The sequence below is a fragment of the Tursiops truncatus genome, chromosome 11, assembly GCF_011762595.2.
Source record: "Tursiops truncatus isolate mTurTru1 chromosome 11, mTurTru1.mat.Y, whole genome shotgun sequence".
Lineage (NCBI taxonomy): Eukaryota > Metazoa > Chordata > Mammalia > Artiodactyla > Delphinidae > Tursiops > Tursiops truncatus.
The window spans coordinates 82,617,266-82,638,353 of NC_047044.1; the positions used below are offsets into that span (position 1 = coordinate 82,617,266).

Consider the following 21,088-nt stretch of genomic DNA (forward strand, 5'->3'; position numbering starts at 1 on the left):
AGTTTTTAATCTCGCCCAGGTGTAAAAGAGATCATTAAAAGGCCTAGGTGGGTATTTTGTAGAAGGTAACATTAATGCTTTGTAGCAGTTATTGTTATATGTTTGATTATTTCTGTGTACTTCTGGGAGTTCATGGTCCGAGGTGGGCTTAGGGTTTATTTCCTATGCCTAATTGTCATGGCAGTTCTTCTCAAACTTGTTTGCTACTATCCTCTGAAAGCCAAGGAAAGTGAATTATATAACCAAGGGCATAGAAAGGCAAGCGAGCATCACATTTATTTGAGGACTCTCATGTTTTGTCTAAAACATTGATTCATATTTTGTATTATACTCCATAATTTTCCCATTTAAGTTTAATAAAAGATAAATTTTTTTTTTTTTTTGCTGTACGCGGGCCTCTCACTGCTGTGGCCTCTCCCGTTGCGGAGCACAGGCTCCGGACGCGCAGGCTCAGCAGCCATGACTCAGGGGCCCAGCTGCTCCGCGGCATGTGGGATCCTCCCGGACCGGGGCACGAACCCGTGTCCCCTGCATCGGCAGGCGGACTCCCAACCACTGCGCCACCAGGGAAGCCCAATAAAAGATAAATTTAAATATTACTTCCTTTTCTCCTAAAGCAACATAAAATTGGAGAACTCGTTAATGAAGACAGTGAGAGCTAGGCATCGTTATGAATGAATCTACCCATGCCAAATGAAATTTTTTTTAAATATCTTTATTGGAGTATAATTGCTTTACAATGGTGTGTTAGTTTCTGCTTTATAACAAAGTGAATCAGTTATACATATACATATGTTCCCATATCTCTTCCCTCTTGCATCTCCCTCCTTCCCACCCTCCAAATGAAATTTTAAGGTATAAAGAACATTAATATTTCTGTTTAGTTTAGAATTCAGTTCTCCTTCCAAATGATAGACCATTTGTGAAAATATACCTTCTTAAAAAAAGTCAATTCCAAGATATTTCAATTTCTTATCTCTGTAGTTTGAGTTTATTCTCCACGGGCCGTGTGTGTGTGTGTGTGTGTGTGTGTGTGTGTGTGTGTGTGTGTGTGTGTGTGTGTGTGTGTGTGTGTGTGTGTGTGTGTGTGTGTGCCGTGTGTGTGTGTGTGTGTGTGTGTGTGTGTTAAATGTCAATTGTATCTTACACTCTGATTCACAGAGGAAAGTGTTCCCCTAACAAGTTTACTTAAACTTACACTCTGATTCACAGAGGAAAGTGTTCCCCTAACAAGTTTACTTAAACTTCTCCTAGGAGTCAGGTAACGAATGAATGAATGAATGAATAAACTACTAAACTACATTGTCATTCCAGGAAGATATGCCATGTTCCTTTGATTTTGAGTAATCCAAGGTGAATAGTGCTGGTTGAGAAAAACAGACTCTTGGAATACTTTTTGGTTAAAATCAGGATTTTTAACATCTTGCCTCACCTTTAAGGGAATTTAGACCTTGGACATTAGGCGTTTCTTGGTTATACTGAAAGAGGTCTCAGAGCACAGGGTTGGTGTTCTGCTAATTAATAGCTGTAACTTGATAGTAGTTACTTCTCTAAGCCTCAGTTTCTCATCTGAACCATGGAAATAATGATTGTGGCTAACTCACAGTGTTGGTGTGGGGTTTAAATGAAATGTAAAATTGATTGGTATGTGAAAAAAAATAATAAGTTTTTAAGTGTTGCTAACTTGTCTCTTTACCTGTGTTTAACTTTTCAAGTTAGAATTCCATGATTTTTCTTTGCTCTCTCTTTCTCAAATGAGTGCAATTAGACCATTTAGGTTCTCTAATGGGTTTCCTTTAATATTATGCAGTTAACTAGAGAGTATATGTTATTAAAAACATAGTACATTGACTACATCCACACGTGAATTAAAGACTTACTGGGAGGTAGGAGCTAAAGTATAGTCATAATCAGTATGTTTCCTCTTTCTTAAAAGGAATTACGGCTCATCTCTCTTTGCCCAATGTGAAGCAATGGATAACGCGTGTCAGCAGGTTCTGTGGCTCTATGGAGAGGATCATCAGATAACTGAAGTTGGAACAATGAATCTTTTTCTTTACTGGATAAATGAAGATGGAGGTAATCCACTCAGATTTCAGCTCTTGGCTCTTTTTGAGTCATTTTCAGTGGGACTGGAAAGAAAAGAACTAGAACCTTAGAACAAGAGAATAAGTAACACGCTTGCAAAATCTAAGAAATTCTGTGCTTTTGCTGTCCAAGTAAACATGAGTTTAAGTTTACAGCATTTATAAAGATTTTGAGTTTTATTTTTGTTTTTTGGCTTTAGATGTACTTACTACTGAGATGTCAACTGAAGGAATTTATTTATTTATTTATTTTTGGCTGTGTTGGGTCTTCGTTGCTGTGTGCGGGCTTTCTGTAGTTGCAGTGAGCGGGGGCTACTCTTAGTTGCGATGAGCAGGCCTCTCGTTGCAGTGGCTTCTCCTGCTGCAGAGCACAGCCTCTAGGCGCGCGGGCCTCAGCAGTTGTGGCACGTGGGCTCAGTAGCTGTGGCTCGCAGGCTCTAGAGCGCAGGCTCAGTAGTTGTGGCACACGGGCTTAGTTGCTCCGTGGCATGTGGGATCTTCCCGGACCAGGGCTCGAACCCGTGTCGCCTGCATTGGCAGGGAGATTCTTAACCACTGCGCCACCAGGTAAGTCCCAACTGAAGGAATTTAAATCTCCACAATTTGAAGATATGCTGCCTTATCCCCTTTACCATCTTATCATTTTTCCTATCTGAAATCCCTTGCATTTGGAGATGGGTCCCGGATCAATTCAGTGGTTATTTACCATATACTATGTATAAAATGCTGTAGTAATAAACACAGTCTGCTGTTTCTACTGATACGAAATTGAGTGTACTCTCTTGTTGTAATTCATTGAACAATCATTGCCCTTTCTGCTTTTTTTTTTTTGCGGTACGCGGGCCTCTCACTGTTGTGGCCTCTGCTGTTGCAGAGCACAGGCTCAGCGGCCATGGCTCACGGGCCCAGCCGCTCCGTGGCTTGTGGGATCTTCCCGGACCGGGGCACGAACCCGTGCCCTTTCTGCATATTTTGACAATACATTAGAAGCCTTGCATATTTACTCTGGAGCTCAGTTTGAATGAAGAACACTATTTTTAAGGACAGATCGATCTATTTGGGTATTGTTTTTAGATTCGGGTTCATTTGAAACTATTAATATATGTTACTATAAAAATCAGTACTTCTTTGTTACCTTTAATATCCTGAATGCTCACTTTATCCCTCTTTGCGATTATTTTTTTTAATTAGTTGGCAGAGACCATAGCAGTTCGGTGATGTTTTGGCAAAGTCTATGGTATTAGATTAAATGGTATTTTTCCCAATAATGGAGGGAAAAATACATATATATGCATTTATTTTCATTAGAATTTTAATAGTCAAAAAATTTAAAAACATTTTTAGGCCTGTTTACATTCTTTAGGCTGTTCATTTCACAGTACTGAGTGCTGAGACTAGAAATGTAAAATAAGTTTCTAAATACTTGTGAAGTCTCGGGATTGGTTTTAATTCAAATAGTAAATGAAATTTTAATTTTAAAGCAGCTGTAGTAGCCTCTATTGCTCTTTTGTTATTTGGCTACAAATAGAGGAAAATGGTGATTCAAATGTGACTTCAGAGCTAATTTGAGCATTACTTGCAGAGTTATAAGATGAGCCTTATATTTCAGTCAGAGTTAGAATAAACAGAAGGTGTAGTGAGTACACCGTGTCCTGGGGTTGACCATTGGTAATCCTTAGCATATGAAAAGCCAGGTATAGATCATGCTCATTCTTCCATACCTGCTGTTTGTACTTGACACTCTTGAAAAACAAACTTTGTACTGGAATATTTGTGATTTCTAAATTTGAGTTATTTCATATGACCTGTATCAAAAGCCGTGCTTGGGGGCTTCCCTGGTGGCGCAGTGGTTGACAGTCCGCCTGCCGATGCAGGGGACACAGGTTCGTGCCCCGGTCCGGGAGGATCCCACATGCCGCGGAGCGGCTGGGCCCGTGAGCCATGGCCGCTGAGCCTGCGCATCCGGAGCCTGTGCTCCGCAACGGGAGAGGCCGCAACAGTGAGAGGCCCGCGTACCGCAAAAAAAAAAAAAAAAAAAAAGCCGTGCTTGAATGTTGACAGCCAGTGTTGGACAGGCAGTATTACTTAGGAGATAATAAATTGATTCAACTCATTCTTTCCACTTGCCCACTGCCATCCCCACCCCCCAGAAAACCCACACAACCCCAAACAAAACCAGTTACATCATACAGAAGTGGCACCATCCTTATTTATGGATGGGAGATGTCAGGATTTAAGCACAGTCTGAATCAGAGCTACATGATTTAACCAGAAACACCAGAAACTGTCCTGGTGAAAAATGACCCATTATGCAAACAGTAATCATGAACCACTTGCACCATGGCTTTTAAAAGTCAGAGGAGAAATGAATGAATTTCTCTCTGGCTCTTATAAAATATACAAGACCTTAAGAGTTACTCTTCAGGTTATGGTTGCCTGAGATAACTTTAGTTTTAATGTGAAGATCCTCCGTCAATTTGAGGCTGTTCACCTGCCAGATCAGATAAAATTTGAAGGAAGGAGAAAGGAAATGGAATAAATGTTTGAACAGTACTCTGAGAAGTAAGTAGAAAGTCAGGAATAACCTTTGGGCTTAAAAAAAACAAAAGACATTGAAGCAACTCCCGTAACTTTGATTTACACTGTGTGGCTTTAGGAAAATACAAAGAATAATGTGTTGAAAATCAGAAGAATATTGATTTTCCTCCCCCCTCCCCAACTTTACCAAAAGCAGAGTTCTTCCCATGAGCACCCACTCTCACTGCTCCTTTGGGACAAGGTGGCTGCCACAGGGCTGTGCACTATTTTGTGGCACTTGGCCTGAAACTCATGTGGTTTTTTGTTTTGTTTGTCTTTGTTTTTGTTTTTGGAGCAGAGAAAGGTTTATTGCAAGGCCGTGCAAGGAGGTGAGATGGCTCATGCCCTGAAAAGCCTCGAGCTCTTATTTTTGCTTTTAAATTGAAGTATAGCTGATTTACAATGTTGTGTTAGTTTCAGGTGTACAACAAAGTGATTCAGTTGTATATACATATATGTGTGTGTGTGTGTGTGTGTGTGTATATGTATATATATTCTTTTTCAGATTCTTTCTCCTTATAGGTTATTACAGAATACCGAGTATAGCTCCTTGGGCTATACAGTAGTAGGTCCTTGTTGGTTATCTACTCATGTGGGTTTTGATTCCAGTAACAGCAGCCCTGGTTGTAAGATCGCACGGCCCCGTATTCTCCTTTTTTATTCCATTGATGAGTAATTTAACACACACGCTTGCTATTCACTGTTGAGAAAACAGTTTTATCTTGTACCAGACACTGGAGCTACCTTGAGAGTAAGACTCAGTTGTTGTGGTTGAGTTCACAGTTGGTTTTGGAGGCATTTACACCACCTCTCCTTGGAGCACTCTTCCTGCATGGCTGCTTGCCCGCCTCCTTCAAGTCTTTGCCGCATACCCCATTCTCAGAAAGGCTTTCCCTGGATTCCTTAATACAAATCTTAAACTCTCCCCCCCAGCACTCCCCATCGCCTTCCCCATTTTTTGCCTCCATCATCTGACATACAATTTAATATAATTGTTTGCCTCTGCTTGTTAGAAAGTAAGCAAGGAGTTATATCGGTTTGGTTCACTGCCGTATCCCTAGTGCTTAGAACAGCCAACGGCACTGATACTGATAGACACTCAGTGTATATTGTTGAACGAATGAAGAATTGTGCTGATGGTGTTTGAGGTATTCCTGGTTCCCATTAGTGCTTGAATTTGGGAAGTCACAGATGAATCCAGCTGTTATTGCTTCTAAATCCTTCATCTCCCCAAAATGATTTCTCTGTCAAGAACAAGCTTCATTCGTAGGCTCACTTTTCCTCCTGTTGAGCAATCTGGAGCCCGTTTTGGCTCTTGTAAGCATGTTTGTGGTTGCAGAGGAAAATGAATATTTCTCACCCAAATGTTGTCATGTCATCATCTCTGTCTGGCAACCAGAGAAGCAGATGTTCTGTTCCTTGACCTCAAGCTAGTGGTTACAGTTTTGGGTGTTAAATATATTTCACAAAACTGCATTTGCACATGAGGGGCCGCTGTTTTCATTTAACTTTATGCCGTCTTAGAGCTCAGTGAGTATTAGGAATGGTCCCGTTTGGGAACACTAGAAGTGTTTGTCTCTATGTGTGCAGTGTGTAGGCATACGTGTACACACATATAGATCTATACATTTATACATCCAGCGAGCTTGCTATTGCAAAACACATGTTTATTTTGAGACAAACACTTCTAAACAAGACAAAAAGTAGCCCTAAGAACAAATTTTCTTCTTTTGAGAAGTGATTTTCAGCAGATAATGTTTAGAAACAAAATTCAAAGAAATCATACTGCTGTATCCTAGCATAAAGGATTATTCATTTATTTTCTTATTCAAAAACATTTATTACATACCACTCAGGGCCAGGCACATTGCTGAGGGGACACAGGAATGAACAGAAGAGTTTTGGTCTTCCAGAGAGCTGGGTTGTCGAGGATGTCTGATGTGGCCACAGTGGAGTGGGTGAGCCCAGACCACAGTTTACGAAAGAAAGGGCGGTGGCCACAGTGTTGGGAGACTTAGGCTCTGGTCCCGACTGGTCCCCAGCGTCACCAACCTTGGCAAGTCACTTATGTTTTTAGGGCCTCAGTTTATCCTTCTATAAAATAAGGATTGCACTAGGTGATTTCTAAAGTCTTTTTTGCCTGCATCAAATGGCTTTGGAGCGCAAAGACTGATTTCTACACTGCTTTAGCTACCCAGTGATCCTTCCCAGCATCCCTTGTGAATTCCTCTGCAGACACATGATGGGCAACCCATCATCTGTTACAAGGCTCAACGTGTATATAAAGTGATGGTTGAAGGTTTGAATTTCTCACTAGATTCAGCTTCCTGGGTGCCAGAGGTGAGGAGGAGGGCGGATGTTGAGCACCAGAGACATCCTTCTGTAAGGAGGCTTTGTGGCTGGCGGACCACACTGACTCCTGCAGACAGGTCATAATGCCAGCCCTCGCCACGGTTGGGAGTGTCTGCGGTCATTCTCAGAGTAGACCAGTGTCTGGGCCTTGGGTCTGTGAGTCACCCGTGGAGTGTTATTTTGGTTTTTTTGGATTTCTTTTTTTCCTTCTTTTTTTTTTTTTAAATTTATTTATTTAGTTTTGGCTGCATTGGGTCTTGTTCCTGCGTGCAGGCTTTCTCTAGTTGTGGCGAGTGGGGGCTACTCTTTGTTGTGGTGCGCAGGTTTCTCACTGCCGTGGCTTCTCTTGTTGCAGAGCACGGGCTCTAGGCTTGCGGGCTCAGTAGTCGTGATTTGCAGGCTCTAGAGCGCAGGCTCAGTAGTTGTGGCTCACGGGCTTAGTTGCTCTGCGGCATGTGAGATCTTCCCGGACCAGGGCTCGAACCCGTGTCCCCTACATTGACAGGCGGGTTCTTAACCACTGTACCACCAGGGAAGCCCCTTCTTTCTTTATTATTTCTTTGTTAGCCATATACATGCCTGAGCCCACTCTGAGCCCATTACATCTGAATCTCAGAGGTTGGAGTCAACATCTCCATATTTGATGTGGATACTTCACCAGGCTTGAAAATCACTCTGGATAGACTTGTCAAAGGCCAGTGTGGGAGCAGTGATGGCCTGAGTGGGCACGGACACCTCTTAGGGCTGGGTTTCTCCACAGTATTCATAGAAGGTTTGGTAATGCCCAGTGTTTCTGAGTAAGGGTCTATCTACATTATCCTAATTACTAACCAGCTTTAATCCACTGAGGTAAATTTTGACTTTGGAATGTTCCTCTTAAGAGTATTTTATAACTCTTACTGTTTGTTAGTGGGAAGCCATCTCATTTTTCACAGGTTAAGGATAAATTGAAGATGGTAGGATGACTGATTTCCTTTCTTGTTCCTTTTTTTTTAAAAAAACATAAGGATCTACCTGAAGTATGAGTTGATTTGGAAAATTTGACAATGCAGAACAGTGACCTCCTTTTCATGTTTATCACCAGCAAAATTGCAAGAAACTTTTTTTTTTAATGGGTATTGATAAAAGGCATGGCTAATAAAGTTTGAAACGATTCCAATTTCTAATTGACAGAGGAAGAACTGGCAACTCCTCCGCTAGATGGCATCATTCTTCCAGGAGTGACAAGGCAGAGCATCCTGGACCTGGCACACAAGTGGGTGGGTGCCTTTGACATGAACCACTTTTATAAGCATGGAACAAAAAGTAATCCAAAAAAGTCCAGCTTAGTATTGAAATAATATCCTGTAGTTCCAACCAGTGCTGTCTAATCTTTAAATCTTAACTTGAGTGAAAAGAACTCTTCTAGAAGGACTGTCTTGGTGAGACTATCAAGTAAGTATTGTTTGTAGGGAGGGCAGGCAGAAACCAGTTCAGCAGGTCGTCCTAGTGCAGAAGTATTCTAGTGCTAGTCTCAGGCTTTATACCAGGTGTCTCCTACCGACTCATCTGGTTTATCCTCCGAGGGCTTCCTTTTCGCCAGCCTTTAACTTTTCAAGTCTGAGTGTGTTGTTTCCAAATGGCAGTGGTACGTAGTCCTTCCCTTCCTCTGTTTATTCCAGTGTAACCGTGCTAGAAGTTAAAGAATTTTACTGACATATAAATGCTTTCTAACATGACAGTATTAGTTTCGCGGTCTTCTTTCTCCCTCCTTCCTGCCCCCTGTCCTCCCAAATTCACATACATGCTTATTTTAACATCTAAACATTCAAGCAAATGTAAAGTTGTTTTCAGTAGCCTTTCTGATTCAAGTGACACAGGCACGTGTGTTAAACCATTCGGTGTTGGAAGTGACTTAGCATATTCAAGATGAATATTGAATGAGTTGATTAATCTGGCAAAGGTTCCTGGATGGGACTTTTGACCCATGTATTGAAATGGTCTCCAAGGGACAAGAAAAGGCTTTGAGCAGACTGTGGTGAAACAGTGCTAATAGGACAAATGTTTAGAAACACACACGTCTACGAGAGTACAGTTTCTCTGGAAAAGGCTTTGGAAATAGAGAAAACGTGCTATAAATAATTCTCAAAATCCTGAAGTAGACAAGACCCAACTGCCGCATGCTGGCTGGCGCATTGGGCATGACATTTACAAACTGTTGGTATAATTTCAAACAGCTTGCCCTGTCCTAATTGTGTTTTCAATTGGAAAGATGCATTTTCCAAGCTCAGTGATTTTTGTTTTATTAAAGAAAAAAATCAACCAAGTACAGAAGGTTTGATGAGAAGTTCCAAGTGGAAATTCCCCCACACTAATGATTTGCTAGCGTGAAAAATAGGTTATTATAGAGGAAGTTTCTTCCTGACTCCTTAGCTGTAATTTATTTTTAAAACTGTGAGACACAAATGCCAAGAGGCCCGCGGGGGGTTACCACTGTTTGCCAGGTAGGGGAAATTGTCCAAAAATAAGTGAGGGTGAGCAGAGTAAAAAGAATTCTGTTTATGTACAAGAGATTTTTTCTTTTCTTTTCTTTTCTTTTCCACAACGCAGAACTCAGCTTGTTCTCACTTGGCTGATTTGCTGGAATTTATTTATTTATTTATTTGCCTTTGTACAACTTAATTGCAATCGCAGACTGAGATAGGTTGAAACTTACAAAAAGCCATTTTTCTGTTGCAGGCGTATTTCCCTACCCTTCCAAATATACTTACAGCATGATGCATTCTTCTTCTAATGTTTTGAATCTTTCCAAGGGCTGTGATTTCCATTTTTATCTATTGTGGATTTGTAGATTTTAAAAAATACTCTCATCTTATTTTTAAAAAATGGATTCATTCGTTGTTGCCCTTAATTCAAATAGCCTCCTGACAAGCTTTGAACTTTAACCACTAACATAGGAGAATGAGAGTTAAACAGATTAAAGAATGAGTATTAAACAGATAGTTTAAACATAGCTTAAAAGCATCAGATTTTTTTTCCACTTCCTATCCTTGAGCAAATAAATAGTTCAGCTGAAGTCGATGAGCGGGTATACCAGTAATTCTATGATTAAACTCAACCTAATACAGCACCAGAGAGAAGGAAGAGGATTGCTGCTGTGAAGTCGACTGAATCAGTGAATTTAGGAAGAAAAAATATACAATGTAATTTCTCATATAAAGTCCAAATACACGATGTTTTAAAGTAATGAAATGTTTCCGATATTTAAATTCAGTCTCTGTTTCTACTCCATAAAAGAAACAGTAGAAAGAGGACCACATTTGGAGCCAGTCATTATCAGACCTGAGTTCAAATCCAGTTTCTGCCATTTACTAGCTGTGTGGCCTTCAGGGTGTCACTCAGCCTCCTTGAACTTTAATTTCCTCATCTGTACAATGGGGATGATATTACCCACCTTAAAAATTAGAGGACGTGGCATGTGGTGGATGCTCGATAAATGGTGGCTATAATTATTAATATTAGATAATAATATATTTTCTCTTATGATAAATAGGGTTTAGAATACACATTAAGTAGCACTTGGGGTGCATCAACTTGTGAGACTTTGGCCATGGTAACAAATAAAAGGCAGAAAAGCAGGCGTGTATTAAAACATACCATGTACTCTGTCATGCTGATCTTACATTTTCTATTCTCATCATCTCATTTAAAGATGCTGTGACCTTAGAGTAGGTTGCTTAGCATCTCAGTGTGTTTCTCAATAAGATGGTGTCGATCTCTCCAGCTTTCCCTCTAAGGACAATTATGACATTATCTGAGTTCAGTCAGAATGTAAAGTAGAATGGTCCATACCACCGGGCATTTTTTTATATGCCTTTTCCTTAAAAATATATTTATTTTTATTTCTATCCCAAACAGGGAGAATTTAAGGTGTCAGAGAGGTACCTCACCATGGACGACCTGAACACTGCCGTGGAGGAGAACCGCGTGAGGGAGATGTTTGGTTCTGGTACCGCCTGTGTTGTTTGCCCAGTTTCGAATATACTGTACAAGGGTGAGGTAAGACACTGTTTCTTCACTTCCTATCATTTTCAAACATTTGCCTGTAATTTAATTCTTTAAATATGTGGACAGAGTGCTAGTTGGACCCAGGATGCGAAGGATTTTTTAAATAACTTAGCGTTCTGTTAAATGTGGCAGTTTGTCCCGATGAACTTGTGTTAGCAAATGACTTATTCATCTTTCCAGTGGTTTCCTGTAAACTCCAACAGTTTTGTCCTTCGTTATCATACCTGCCTTACATCAGTTTAGGGATTGGAGATGTACCAATAGACCTACACTCATTTCTTTCTATCATCTCACTAAGGAAGGTTTTACAACTAAGTGAAATTTCAGTCTCTGGTTTCCAAAAGTACTTCTGAACTACTGGAGTAGGAATAGCAAATTATTAAAGAAAACTCATTTGAATGATCACCTCCTACATTTTTCATCTTCATCATTATTAATTAGACCACTTCATAAAAAATTTTCATTTGGCAAACCTCATGGCATTTACTAAAATCTTTCAGAAGGAATTCAAGCATTTAGTTAGAAGAAATTTCCTCCTAGTAAATTAATCTTGTTTATATGTGCTGTACATCCATTTTCTTGTTAGTATTTTTACTTTCCTCTTTACAACACAGCTCCAATACTTATGATTAACGTCGTCATCTAACTTTCGTAATTCAGAGGCATGTGGGCATTATTTTTATAATGTGAATGAATTGGCTTAAATTACTCATAATAAATACAAATTCTATTGTTTTTTTTGGTTTTTGTTTTGTTTTTGTTTTTGGCTGCATTGGGTCTTTGTTGCTGCGCGTGTGCTTTCTCTTGTTGCGGCGAGCGGGTTCTCATTGCAGTGGCTTCTCTTGTTAAAGAGCTCGGGCTCTAGGCCCGTGGGCTTCAGTAGCTGTGGCACACAGGCTCAGTAGCTGTGGCTCATGGGCTCTAGAGCACAGGCTCAGTAGTTGTGGTGCACGGGCTTAGCTGCTCCGTGGCATGGGATCTTCCCGGACCAGGGCTCAAACCTGTGTCCCCTGCATTGGCAGGCGGATTCTTAACCAGTGCGCCACCAGGGAAGTCCCTTCTATTGGTCTTTTTCCCTCCCACCCTCCCTATCTCACCCTTCTAGCTGGTCACAAAGCACCGAGCTGATCTCCCTGTGCTATGCAGCTGCTTCCCACTAGCTATCTATTTTACATGCCACTGTCTCACTTCGTCCCAGCGTACCCTTCCCCCTCCCCGTGTCCTCAAGTCCATTCTCTAGTAGGTCTGCGTCTTTATTCCCGTCTTGCCCCTAGATGCTTCATGACCTTTTTTTTTTTTTAAGATTCCATATATATGTGTTAGCATATGGTATTTGTTTTTCTCTTTCTGACTTACTTCACTCTGTAGGACAGACTCTAGGTCCATCCACCTAACTACAGGTAACTCAATTTCATTTCTTTTTATGGCTGAGTAATGTTCCATTGTATATATGTGCCACATCTTCCTTATCCATTCATCTGTCAGTGGACACTTAGGTTGCACCCATGTCCTGGCTATTGTAAATAGTGTCTCAGTGAATATTGGGGTGCATGTGTCTTTTTGAATTATGGTTTTCTCTGGGTATATGCCCAGTAGTGGGATTGCTGTATCATAACGTAGCTCTATTCTTAGTTTTGTTAAGGAACCTCTATACTGTTCTCCATAGTGGCGGTATCAATTTACATTCCCACAAACAGTGCAAGAGGGTTCCCTTTTCTCCACACTCTCTCCAGCATTTATTGTTTGTAGATTTTTTGATGATGGCCATTCTGACTGGTGTGAGGTGATACCTCATTGTAGTTTTGATTTGCATTTCTGTAGTGATTAGCGGTGTTGAGCATTCTTTCATGTGTTTGTTGGCAGTCTGTATATCTTCTTTGGAGAAATGTCTATTTAGGTCTTCTGCCCATTTTTGGATTGGGTTCTTTGTCTTTTTGATGTTGAGCTGCATGAGCTGCTTGTATATTTTGGAGATTAATCCTTTGTCAATTGCTTCGTTTGCAAATATTTTCTCCCATTCTGAGGGTTGTCTTTTCATCTTGTTTATGGTTTCCTTTGCTGTGCAAAAGCTTTTAAGTTTCATTAGGTCCCATTTTTTATTTTTGTTTTTATTTCCATTTCTCTAGGAGCTGGGTCAGAAAGGATCTTGCTGTGATTTATGTCATAGAGTGTTCTGCCTATGTTTTCCTCTAAGAGTTTTATAGTGTCTGGCCTTACATTTAGGTCTTTAATCCATTTTGAGTTTATTTTTGTGTATGGTGTTAGGGAGTGTTCTAATTTCATTCTTATACATGTAGCTGTCCAATTTTCTCAGCACCACTTATTAAAGAAGCTGTCTTTTCTCCATTGTATATTCTTGCCTCCTTTATCAAAGATAAGGTGACCATATGTGCATGGGTTTATCTCTATTCTATTGGGGGTTTTTTTGTTTTTGTTTTTTTGCGGTACGCGGGCCTCTCACTGTTGTGGCCTCTCCCGTTGCGGAGCACAGGCTCCGGATGTGCAGGCTCAGCGGCCATGGCTCATGGGCCCAGCCGCTCCGCGGCATGTGGGATCTTCCCGGACCGGGGCACAAACCCGTGTCCCCTGCACTGGCAGGCGGACTCTCAACCATGCACCACCATGGAAGCCCCTATTCTATAGGTTTTTAAATTCAACATTATAATTATTTTTTCCTCAGCTGGGTGGATTGATTTTTTTTTTTCCTGCTAATTTTAATGGTGGTTGCTTCATTGCTTGAGATTTTCAAACTTGGCTCCTGACATAATTCCATCTACAGATTGATTTTTCAAGGGAGATGAATTATTCTATTATATATGAATGCTTACACTGATTATAAAGCTACTGTTTCACATTTTACTATGGTAGTATCTAGGTAATATATTATCAGTCCACTTTTTAAATGAACTAAAGTTGTCATTAGGTCAGATTTTTAAAGTCCAGTTATTACTTCTCCTCTAGAAGTAAGTTAATAAAGTTTAATACATTTTTATGGTTTTGTTTTAGGTAGCCATTCAGAGCCGAAAGGTACATCGAATTATCCTATTACCCTAAAGGGCATAATAAGAAAAGTAAGAGTACGGACTCTCTACTAAAATCAAACTATCAAAAGCCTGCAAGCCAGCAAGGCATGAATGGGCGTGACTCAAAGTATAAATTAGGGCACATAAAATCTCTGTGCCCTGAATTTAACCATGCTGTCCAACTTCGTGGAATTTGTGGCCCCTGGAAGTTTGGCTTAGAACAGACAGATTTGGCAGCCCCTTTTGTGAAGATATGGACGTGCTTCAGTTTATGTCCCTGAAAGGACTTGCTTTAATTTGCGGCACACTGTCTTTTGAGGTCTCATTCCCTGCCAAGAGCGTTAGATGTGGAGGTTAATCATTCATCCTCATAGATTCTCAGGATGCTGGAAGAGGTAGGGTTCTTTAAGTTTAGCCCCTATTCTAGGTACCCCTGCTTCTCATGGTTCCTCAAATCAGCCTGAAGACTGGCATATAAACCAGTTATGCCCTGAAATCAGTTGGTAGGAAATGAACAACCTATCACTGGCTAGTTCATTTTTATTCAAATTCAGAATAGAAAAGAGTCTTTGGCATAAGGAGTTAGCATCCGTAATGAGGTTACCATAGTGCCATTCCTTATTTCGGTAAAATTGCTGAGTTTCTTACTTGTTGTTACTGTGTATATGAATATCCTCAAATGATTTCATGTCTGGTTTTCTTTCATAGACTATACACATCCCAACTATGGAGAACGGGCCTAAGCTTGCAAGCCGCATCTTGGACAAATTGACTGATATTCAGGTAAGGGCTTCTATTTTTAAAATGCTGTCTTTTTTTCATTCAAAGCCTAGAACCAAATCATACTTCAGTGGAGAGAATAGAGTAAGTGCTACCATCTGAGGTCAACAAATTAAATTTAAGGAAGATGTTCCCAATAGTATGTGTGGACATGAGCAAAGCAGAAATGAGAAAAAAGATACACAGTTTAAAAAAAAAAAAAAAAAAAGGAAGGAAAGAAGGGGGAAAAATATATATATATATATAGTCAGGGACTCAATTACTTAACATTTTTAAAAAGTATAAATTTTGATAACACTTAAAAATCTCATGAAAAGTATAACAGACTTCTTATAAAAGAAAAGACTTTAAAGTAGAAGAAAGCACAGAAAAAAACTAACATTACCTGTGATTACATCACAGATAAAATCACTTAACTTTTGATATCTCAACTTTCAGTATTTTATAAGCACTCAGTGTATTTTTAGATAGATATTTTTCTGACAGTGGGATCGTACGTAATTTTGTTAACCTGCTTTTTTTCAATTAATAAATCATTTGCTTTTTCGTATCAATAAATTTTAAAATTCTACATATAAAGTTTAATTAAATTCCACTATGTTGATATACCATAACTTTTAAAGAAATCTTATTGAACATTTAAGTTGTTGGAAATTCTTTCACTATTATAAACAGTGCATCCTTGATTTTTTCCTTAGGATAAATTCCTGGGATTGTAATGATCAGGTCAAAGAGTGTGCACACCTATTTTTTAATACTGCTAACTTTGTTTTGCCTATTTTTTTCTGAGCAACAATTTACAGTAATGTCATCAGGCAGTTAAGCATCTTTCTAGGTAGACATATCATATACCAGGTAAACCTGGGTCACCTATAAAAGATATTGTTCTAAAGTTTGCTGAGCCCGGATGCCATCGTTGCCAGTCAGTGAAAATACCCGAGGGAGCTGAGATTCATATTGAAATGTGAAATAAAGTTTGATAGATTGGGTGACATCAAATCGTGTGGGGTCTTAAAAAGTAAGCAAAAATGTAAAGTTGGTTGGGAAAGCAGCAGGTCCCTACAGAGAACTTTGGATGAAAATGCTATTTTTTGAAGACTTAGCCACTGTTATGCAAAATTTATAGCATTAAAAGAAAAGAATTATTGTGCTTTTAGAACCAATGAGTTGTCTTACACTCTTCAATAGAAGTGTTCTATAGGAATTTCCTGTAAGCTAAATAAAGGAATATCTTAACATTGAAGACTTAAAATTTATTCAGAGTTGGTTTCTGCATAGAACCAATCCAAAGTAATTCGAAGAAATTTAATAAAAATTTCTGCATGGATGGTTCAGGTATTTTTATTTTTAGAGTTGTCTGGGTAAGATTACAGAAGCCAGGAATGTAGGTAAGGGAAGTGAATGCTTTTGATTCATTCATTCAACAGATACATAGTATTGAGCACAAACTGTGTGCCAGAGGCAGTTCCAGGTGCTGGTGATAGAGTAGTGGAAAAAGTGACCGAAAAACTAGAGAGGTCAAAGCACACTGATGTAGACGAAAGACAAATTTATTCAATTTAAATGTGAGACCATATCAAAAGGTTTAAAAATAAAAGTTATATATGAAGCAGAAAATGAGAAGAAATAGACCATTTTCCTCTTACCTGTGTATATGCTCTATATAACTTGGTGCTTGTGGCCAAGAAGTTAATACTCTAGGTAGTAAAGTATAAATGGTAGTAACACTAAAAACTAATGATACGTTCAGAGCTCCACACTGAAAAAGAAACAAGGGGATACATGAGATAATACAAGGATTCTGAATTAAACTGCAAACCAGAAGCACCAAATCTGCTCCAAATTGTTAAGTAACAAAGGACCACCCATTTGGAATCTAAGACCACCTCTTTCTTCTTCTTCAATTATTTCGTGCCTGTGGGCATGGAACCTACAGTTTCGAAATTACTCTCTTACAAGCTGGCAAATTGGTGCTGTCAGCCAAGCTACTAAATTGTCTGTTTCTCTCCAAGAAAAATAATTGAAGTATAATTATTGAGGAAAAAGCGTAGAATTGCATCATGTTTTACATTTGATCTCTCTGACATTGCGTGGAAACGTGGTGTTTCCTCCAAAGTGCTCTGGTGAATTGAAGAAGAGAAACAATAACCAAGAAACCTCAAGATTCCTACAGTGTGACCTAGAGGGCAAGATACCTTCTTAACCACAGATCTGATTTTTATTTGACTTGTGTACTTCCATATACAAGTAAGAACCTCTGAGGTTGAGTGTTCATCCCATTTGGCTAATTATCCACATAGTTCCCTGGATCTTAGATTGCCCTACAAATACCTCTTAGGAGGGGGACATTTCAGATGACAGGATTCTTTTGTTTTAAATAAGTTTGTTTGTTTGTTTATTTTTGGTTGTTTTGGGTCTTCGTTGCTGCACTTGGGCTTTCCTTAGTTGCGGCGAGCCGGGGGGCTACTCTTCATTGTGGTGCACAGGTTTCTCATTGCGGTGGCTTCTCTTCTTGTGGAGCACAGGCTCTAGGCGCGGGGCCTTCGGTAGTTGTGGCACGCGGGCTCTAGAGCGTAGGCTCAGTAGTTGTGGCAGACGGGCTTAGTTGCTCTGCGGCATGTGGGATCTTCCTGGACCAGGGCTCGAACCTGTGTCCCCTGCATTGGCAGGCAGATTCTTAACCACTGCGCCACCAGGGAAGTCCTGTTTTTCTTTTTATTTCTTCCTTTTTTTTTTAGTGCAAAAAAGAAAAACACTTCTGTGTTCATACTTAACCAAACTTGAACTTGGAGAACATCTCCACATTGCCCATGTTTCCCCTCTCTCCCATTGCTCTTTGCTATTCCAGTTACCATCATCTTCACCTTTGCTGCTGCCATTAGGGGTCTTCTCTGTCGTCCAATATGCTCTGCTCTCTGCTGCTTCCTTTCTGCCTTTCTGTATCTTCTACAGTTTTCCCACTTGATGAGGTGTTGGTTATCCTTCGAGACACATCTCCTTTAGGAATCTTTTCAGTCTCTTGAACAGCGTCCCTTTCCCCCAGTACAAACACAGATTCACCCACTTAAGTGCTGCTTCATCCTCCAGCTTCCATGGCCCCTGGGATGATCACATACGACCGTTTTTTTTTTTTTAATGGGATGACATTTATTCCTTTTCCAAATGTTACAGTAAAACCAGGTGGAAGAGAATGGTTTTAGCAGTTAGGAAAAAAAAAAAATTACAAATTTGGGGTTTGGCCATTAAATTATTTACAACAATGGGAGGGGGAAAAAAAGACAACAAGAAGTTGTTTCACATCACATACCTCCCCTCGACCCCAAAGCTTAATACTTGTTTACCAAGTCAAAAAAGAGACAGTTGATTCATAGGCTGGAGGCTTGAACTCGAGTAAGACATTTATGAAAACCTACACAGGGGCAGTGTCCTCCCCAGCCCAGGGGCCACTAGGCACAACACGAGACTAAAAACTCAACAGGGGAAGGCTGGCCACTCAGGGTTTGGGAGTATAGCCACCCCTACGTGGGGCTCAGGGATTTGGGGAATAAACACCTACTTGGAAAAGAATTGGGGAAGAAAACCAGCAACTGCCTTCTGCACGGGTGGGGACAGGGAAGGAGGCAGGGACAGGGGCAGGAGCATTTCACATCACTAACCCAACTTGGGAAACTGCAAGGGACCATCTTCAACTGGCCTTAAGGGGAAGACCAGCTGGATGATGGGAGAATCCACAGGAGGGAGAAGAGGAAAGGGAACATGGTGAGGGGGCAACAGCCCCTTCCTTTCTGGGCACAGGAAGGCAGCCAGGGCACCAGGTCCAGGCAGTGACCACAAGGACAGCGCAGTTTTCTGCAGCTTAGAGACCACCCACCTGCCCTCACCCGGCTACTCATTCAGCCCGCCCGCTGGTGTAGGGCCCCCAGCGGTGGATGGCTCTGCACCCGGGCCCTGCACCAGCCTCTCCCCTGTGGCCTGGGGCTCCTGGCTCTCGGGTGGCGGCAGCCTTCCCTCCCTGGGCGGTGCCTCCCTCGCCGCAGGCACCGACCCCCCTGCTCCTGCCCTTCCTCTGTGGGTGACGAGGCAGACGGATGCCCCCTGCCCCCTCCCTCCGATTTCTCTTGAAGGCCAAGCCGCTCAATTTGAAAGGTTTCTTGAAAGATATTTCTTCTTCTTGGGGGTCTCCTTGGGCGGGACCTCCCCCTTGGCCTCAGCGCCCTGGCCGGGGGGTGCCGGCTCGATGGCATCGCCAGTGGCCCCGGCTGCCTCCTCTGTTCCGTTCACGGAGGGCGACTCCCTTGACCTTTGGGGGATGAGTCTGCATGGCTTTTCGCGTGGCGGTCCTCTGGTCCACTGACCTGAGGGGGGGTGGGGGAAGCGCCGGCTGCCTCCTCTCCGTTCCCGTCGCCGCGGGGAGCCTTGGAGCTCTGGCTGCCCGTGAGCTGCCCGGGGCTCGAGCCGCAGTGGATCTTATCGATCGGTCCGGGTGGGCCTGACCAGCAGGAGGGATGGCGCCTGAGGGGGAGGGTTGGCGGAGGAGACCGAGCTGCAGCTCCGCTCCGCGCCGGGATGCCCCACATATGACCTTTATATTATGTTCTAATTAGTCACACACTTAACTTTGTTCTGTGGTTGTCTGAGGGTGGGCATTGTTTTATTCTCTTTTGGTAAACCTAGTATTAGGTACAGGGCCTGGGCCATAGTACACACTCAGTAATGTTTCTTAAATAAAGGAATGAATGGGTGATTGACACACCAAGCAAGTACTAAAGAGTAAAGCCTTTTGCATATTAACACATTCTGAGAAGAGATGGGAGGAAGGTCTTGAATAACGTCAAATTATTTTTCAAAAAAACCTTCAGAGAATCTGATTTAGGTCTTTTCAAAGTGAGATACACATCAACTGCTGTCAAGATCAGATAAAAGCTGGAAGCCGGGTCTTCGGTATCCGGGTAGCATGTCTGACTAACTAGCAGTCCTGCTATTACCATTTCAGAAAGTGGGAGGAGTGATTGCCAAGACCCAGAGCGGGACATCTTCAACAGTTTAAAATAAGGGAAGCTGAATGGGATAGAAGCAGGATCTGTGTTGACTGCACATCACCAGATAGAATTTCAAAAATCTGTTTTCCCACCAGTGGCTACAACTTTGTAAGAATAAATGGCCATTAGTTGTTACTGGATTTTTCTTGTTTTCAGTGGAACAACTTGATGACTTCAGTTCTGGAAGTTAAGAGTCCCACCCCTTTCGTGTGCAGACTTGGTAAACATTCCAGATTGCCTTGATGGCTCAGTCCCTTGACCAGCTTCCCAGCCCCTCCTTGTTCCCTAATCCACACTTCTCCCCTTGTTACGGGATCACAGAACTTTGCATGGCCATCGAGTGCGGTTTAGAACCAGGATGGTGAAGTGCTACCTGGTGAGCAGTGCTGGTTATATTTTTTTGGACCTTGTGGAGAGTAAGTACCTGATGTGAAGATTCACCTTTTATGTTGCTAAGAATTTTCTGCTGAATGTAGAAAGTATTTTAGCGAAGGCCTTGTAAAATTTGCCATACATGCATTGAATGCAAATAATAAGCGTGTCGTTAGTCATGTTTTAGTTCAGTGTTCTAAGTGGAATTGATGAAAAGATAAAAATTCTGCGCATCCCACTGAGACTTCCAGGTGGACTCAAAGTACCATCCTACAGGCTCGATTTGATTTGCTGTGTTGCAAACATTAAAGGTGTGGGACTGCCACTGTGGTTGTGTTAACGACACTGCCAGTGGTATAAGGACAGCCTGGCTCATGCACATGAGTGTTTTCTTGCCCCTGCTTCTCTGGACACCTCTTGAGGAAAAATTTCTATCCCTGCTAGAATCTGTCATCTCTACTCTGAATTATTTTGCCTTGGAAAATTAAGTGACATTATCCATCATTGAAATGAAAGGTGATTGTTAACCACCTAGGTCTAGACATTATGAATTACCTGTATTATCACATCTCTTGGATACATCTCGAAATGCTATGATTTTACATAAAAGCATAAATTATAGGATGAGAGAGATAAACCTTAACACATATTCTGCAGGTTCATAGACTTACACAGCCTATGACTGTCGTTGTATTGAAAATTGATCTTGACTGTTTTTAAAACTAAAACAACTAATTGAAAGCAAATTCACTTTAACTGGTGAGATTCAAGATGAAATTATAGTGGTCATGAATCAAGTTTTGTAACAAGA

General features: G+C 41.2%; 1 protein-coding gene and 1 pseudogene across 7 annotated transcripts in view; one reads left to right on the forward strand and one right to left on the reverse strand.

The window, feature by feature from the left end:
* BCAT1 (branched chain amino acid transaminase 1) overlaps window positions 1–21,088 on the forward strand; it is a 216,002-nt gene that overhangs the window by 71,232 nt on the left and 123,682 nt on the right. For all 7 annotated transcript variants that reach the window (XM_073788965.1, XM_073788962.1, XM_073788964.1 and 4 more), the window contains 4 exons: window positions 1,937–2,079; window positions 8,190–8,275; window positions 10,914–11,054; window positions 14,795–14,869. In XM_073788965.1, the coding sequence (XP_073645066.1) occupies window positions 1,937–2,079; window positions 8,190–8,275; window positions 10,914–11,054; window positions 14,795–14,869 (445 nt within the window). The remainder of the gene's footprint in view (window positions 1–1,936; window positions 2,080–8,189; window positions 8,276–10,913; window positions 11,055–14,794; window positions 14,870–21,088) is intronic.
* Window positions 18,752–19,443, reverse strand: LOC117314123 (MARCKS-related protein-like; annotated as a pseudogene).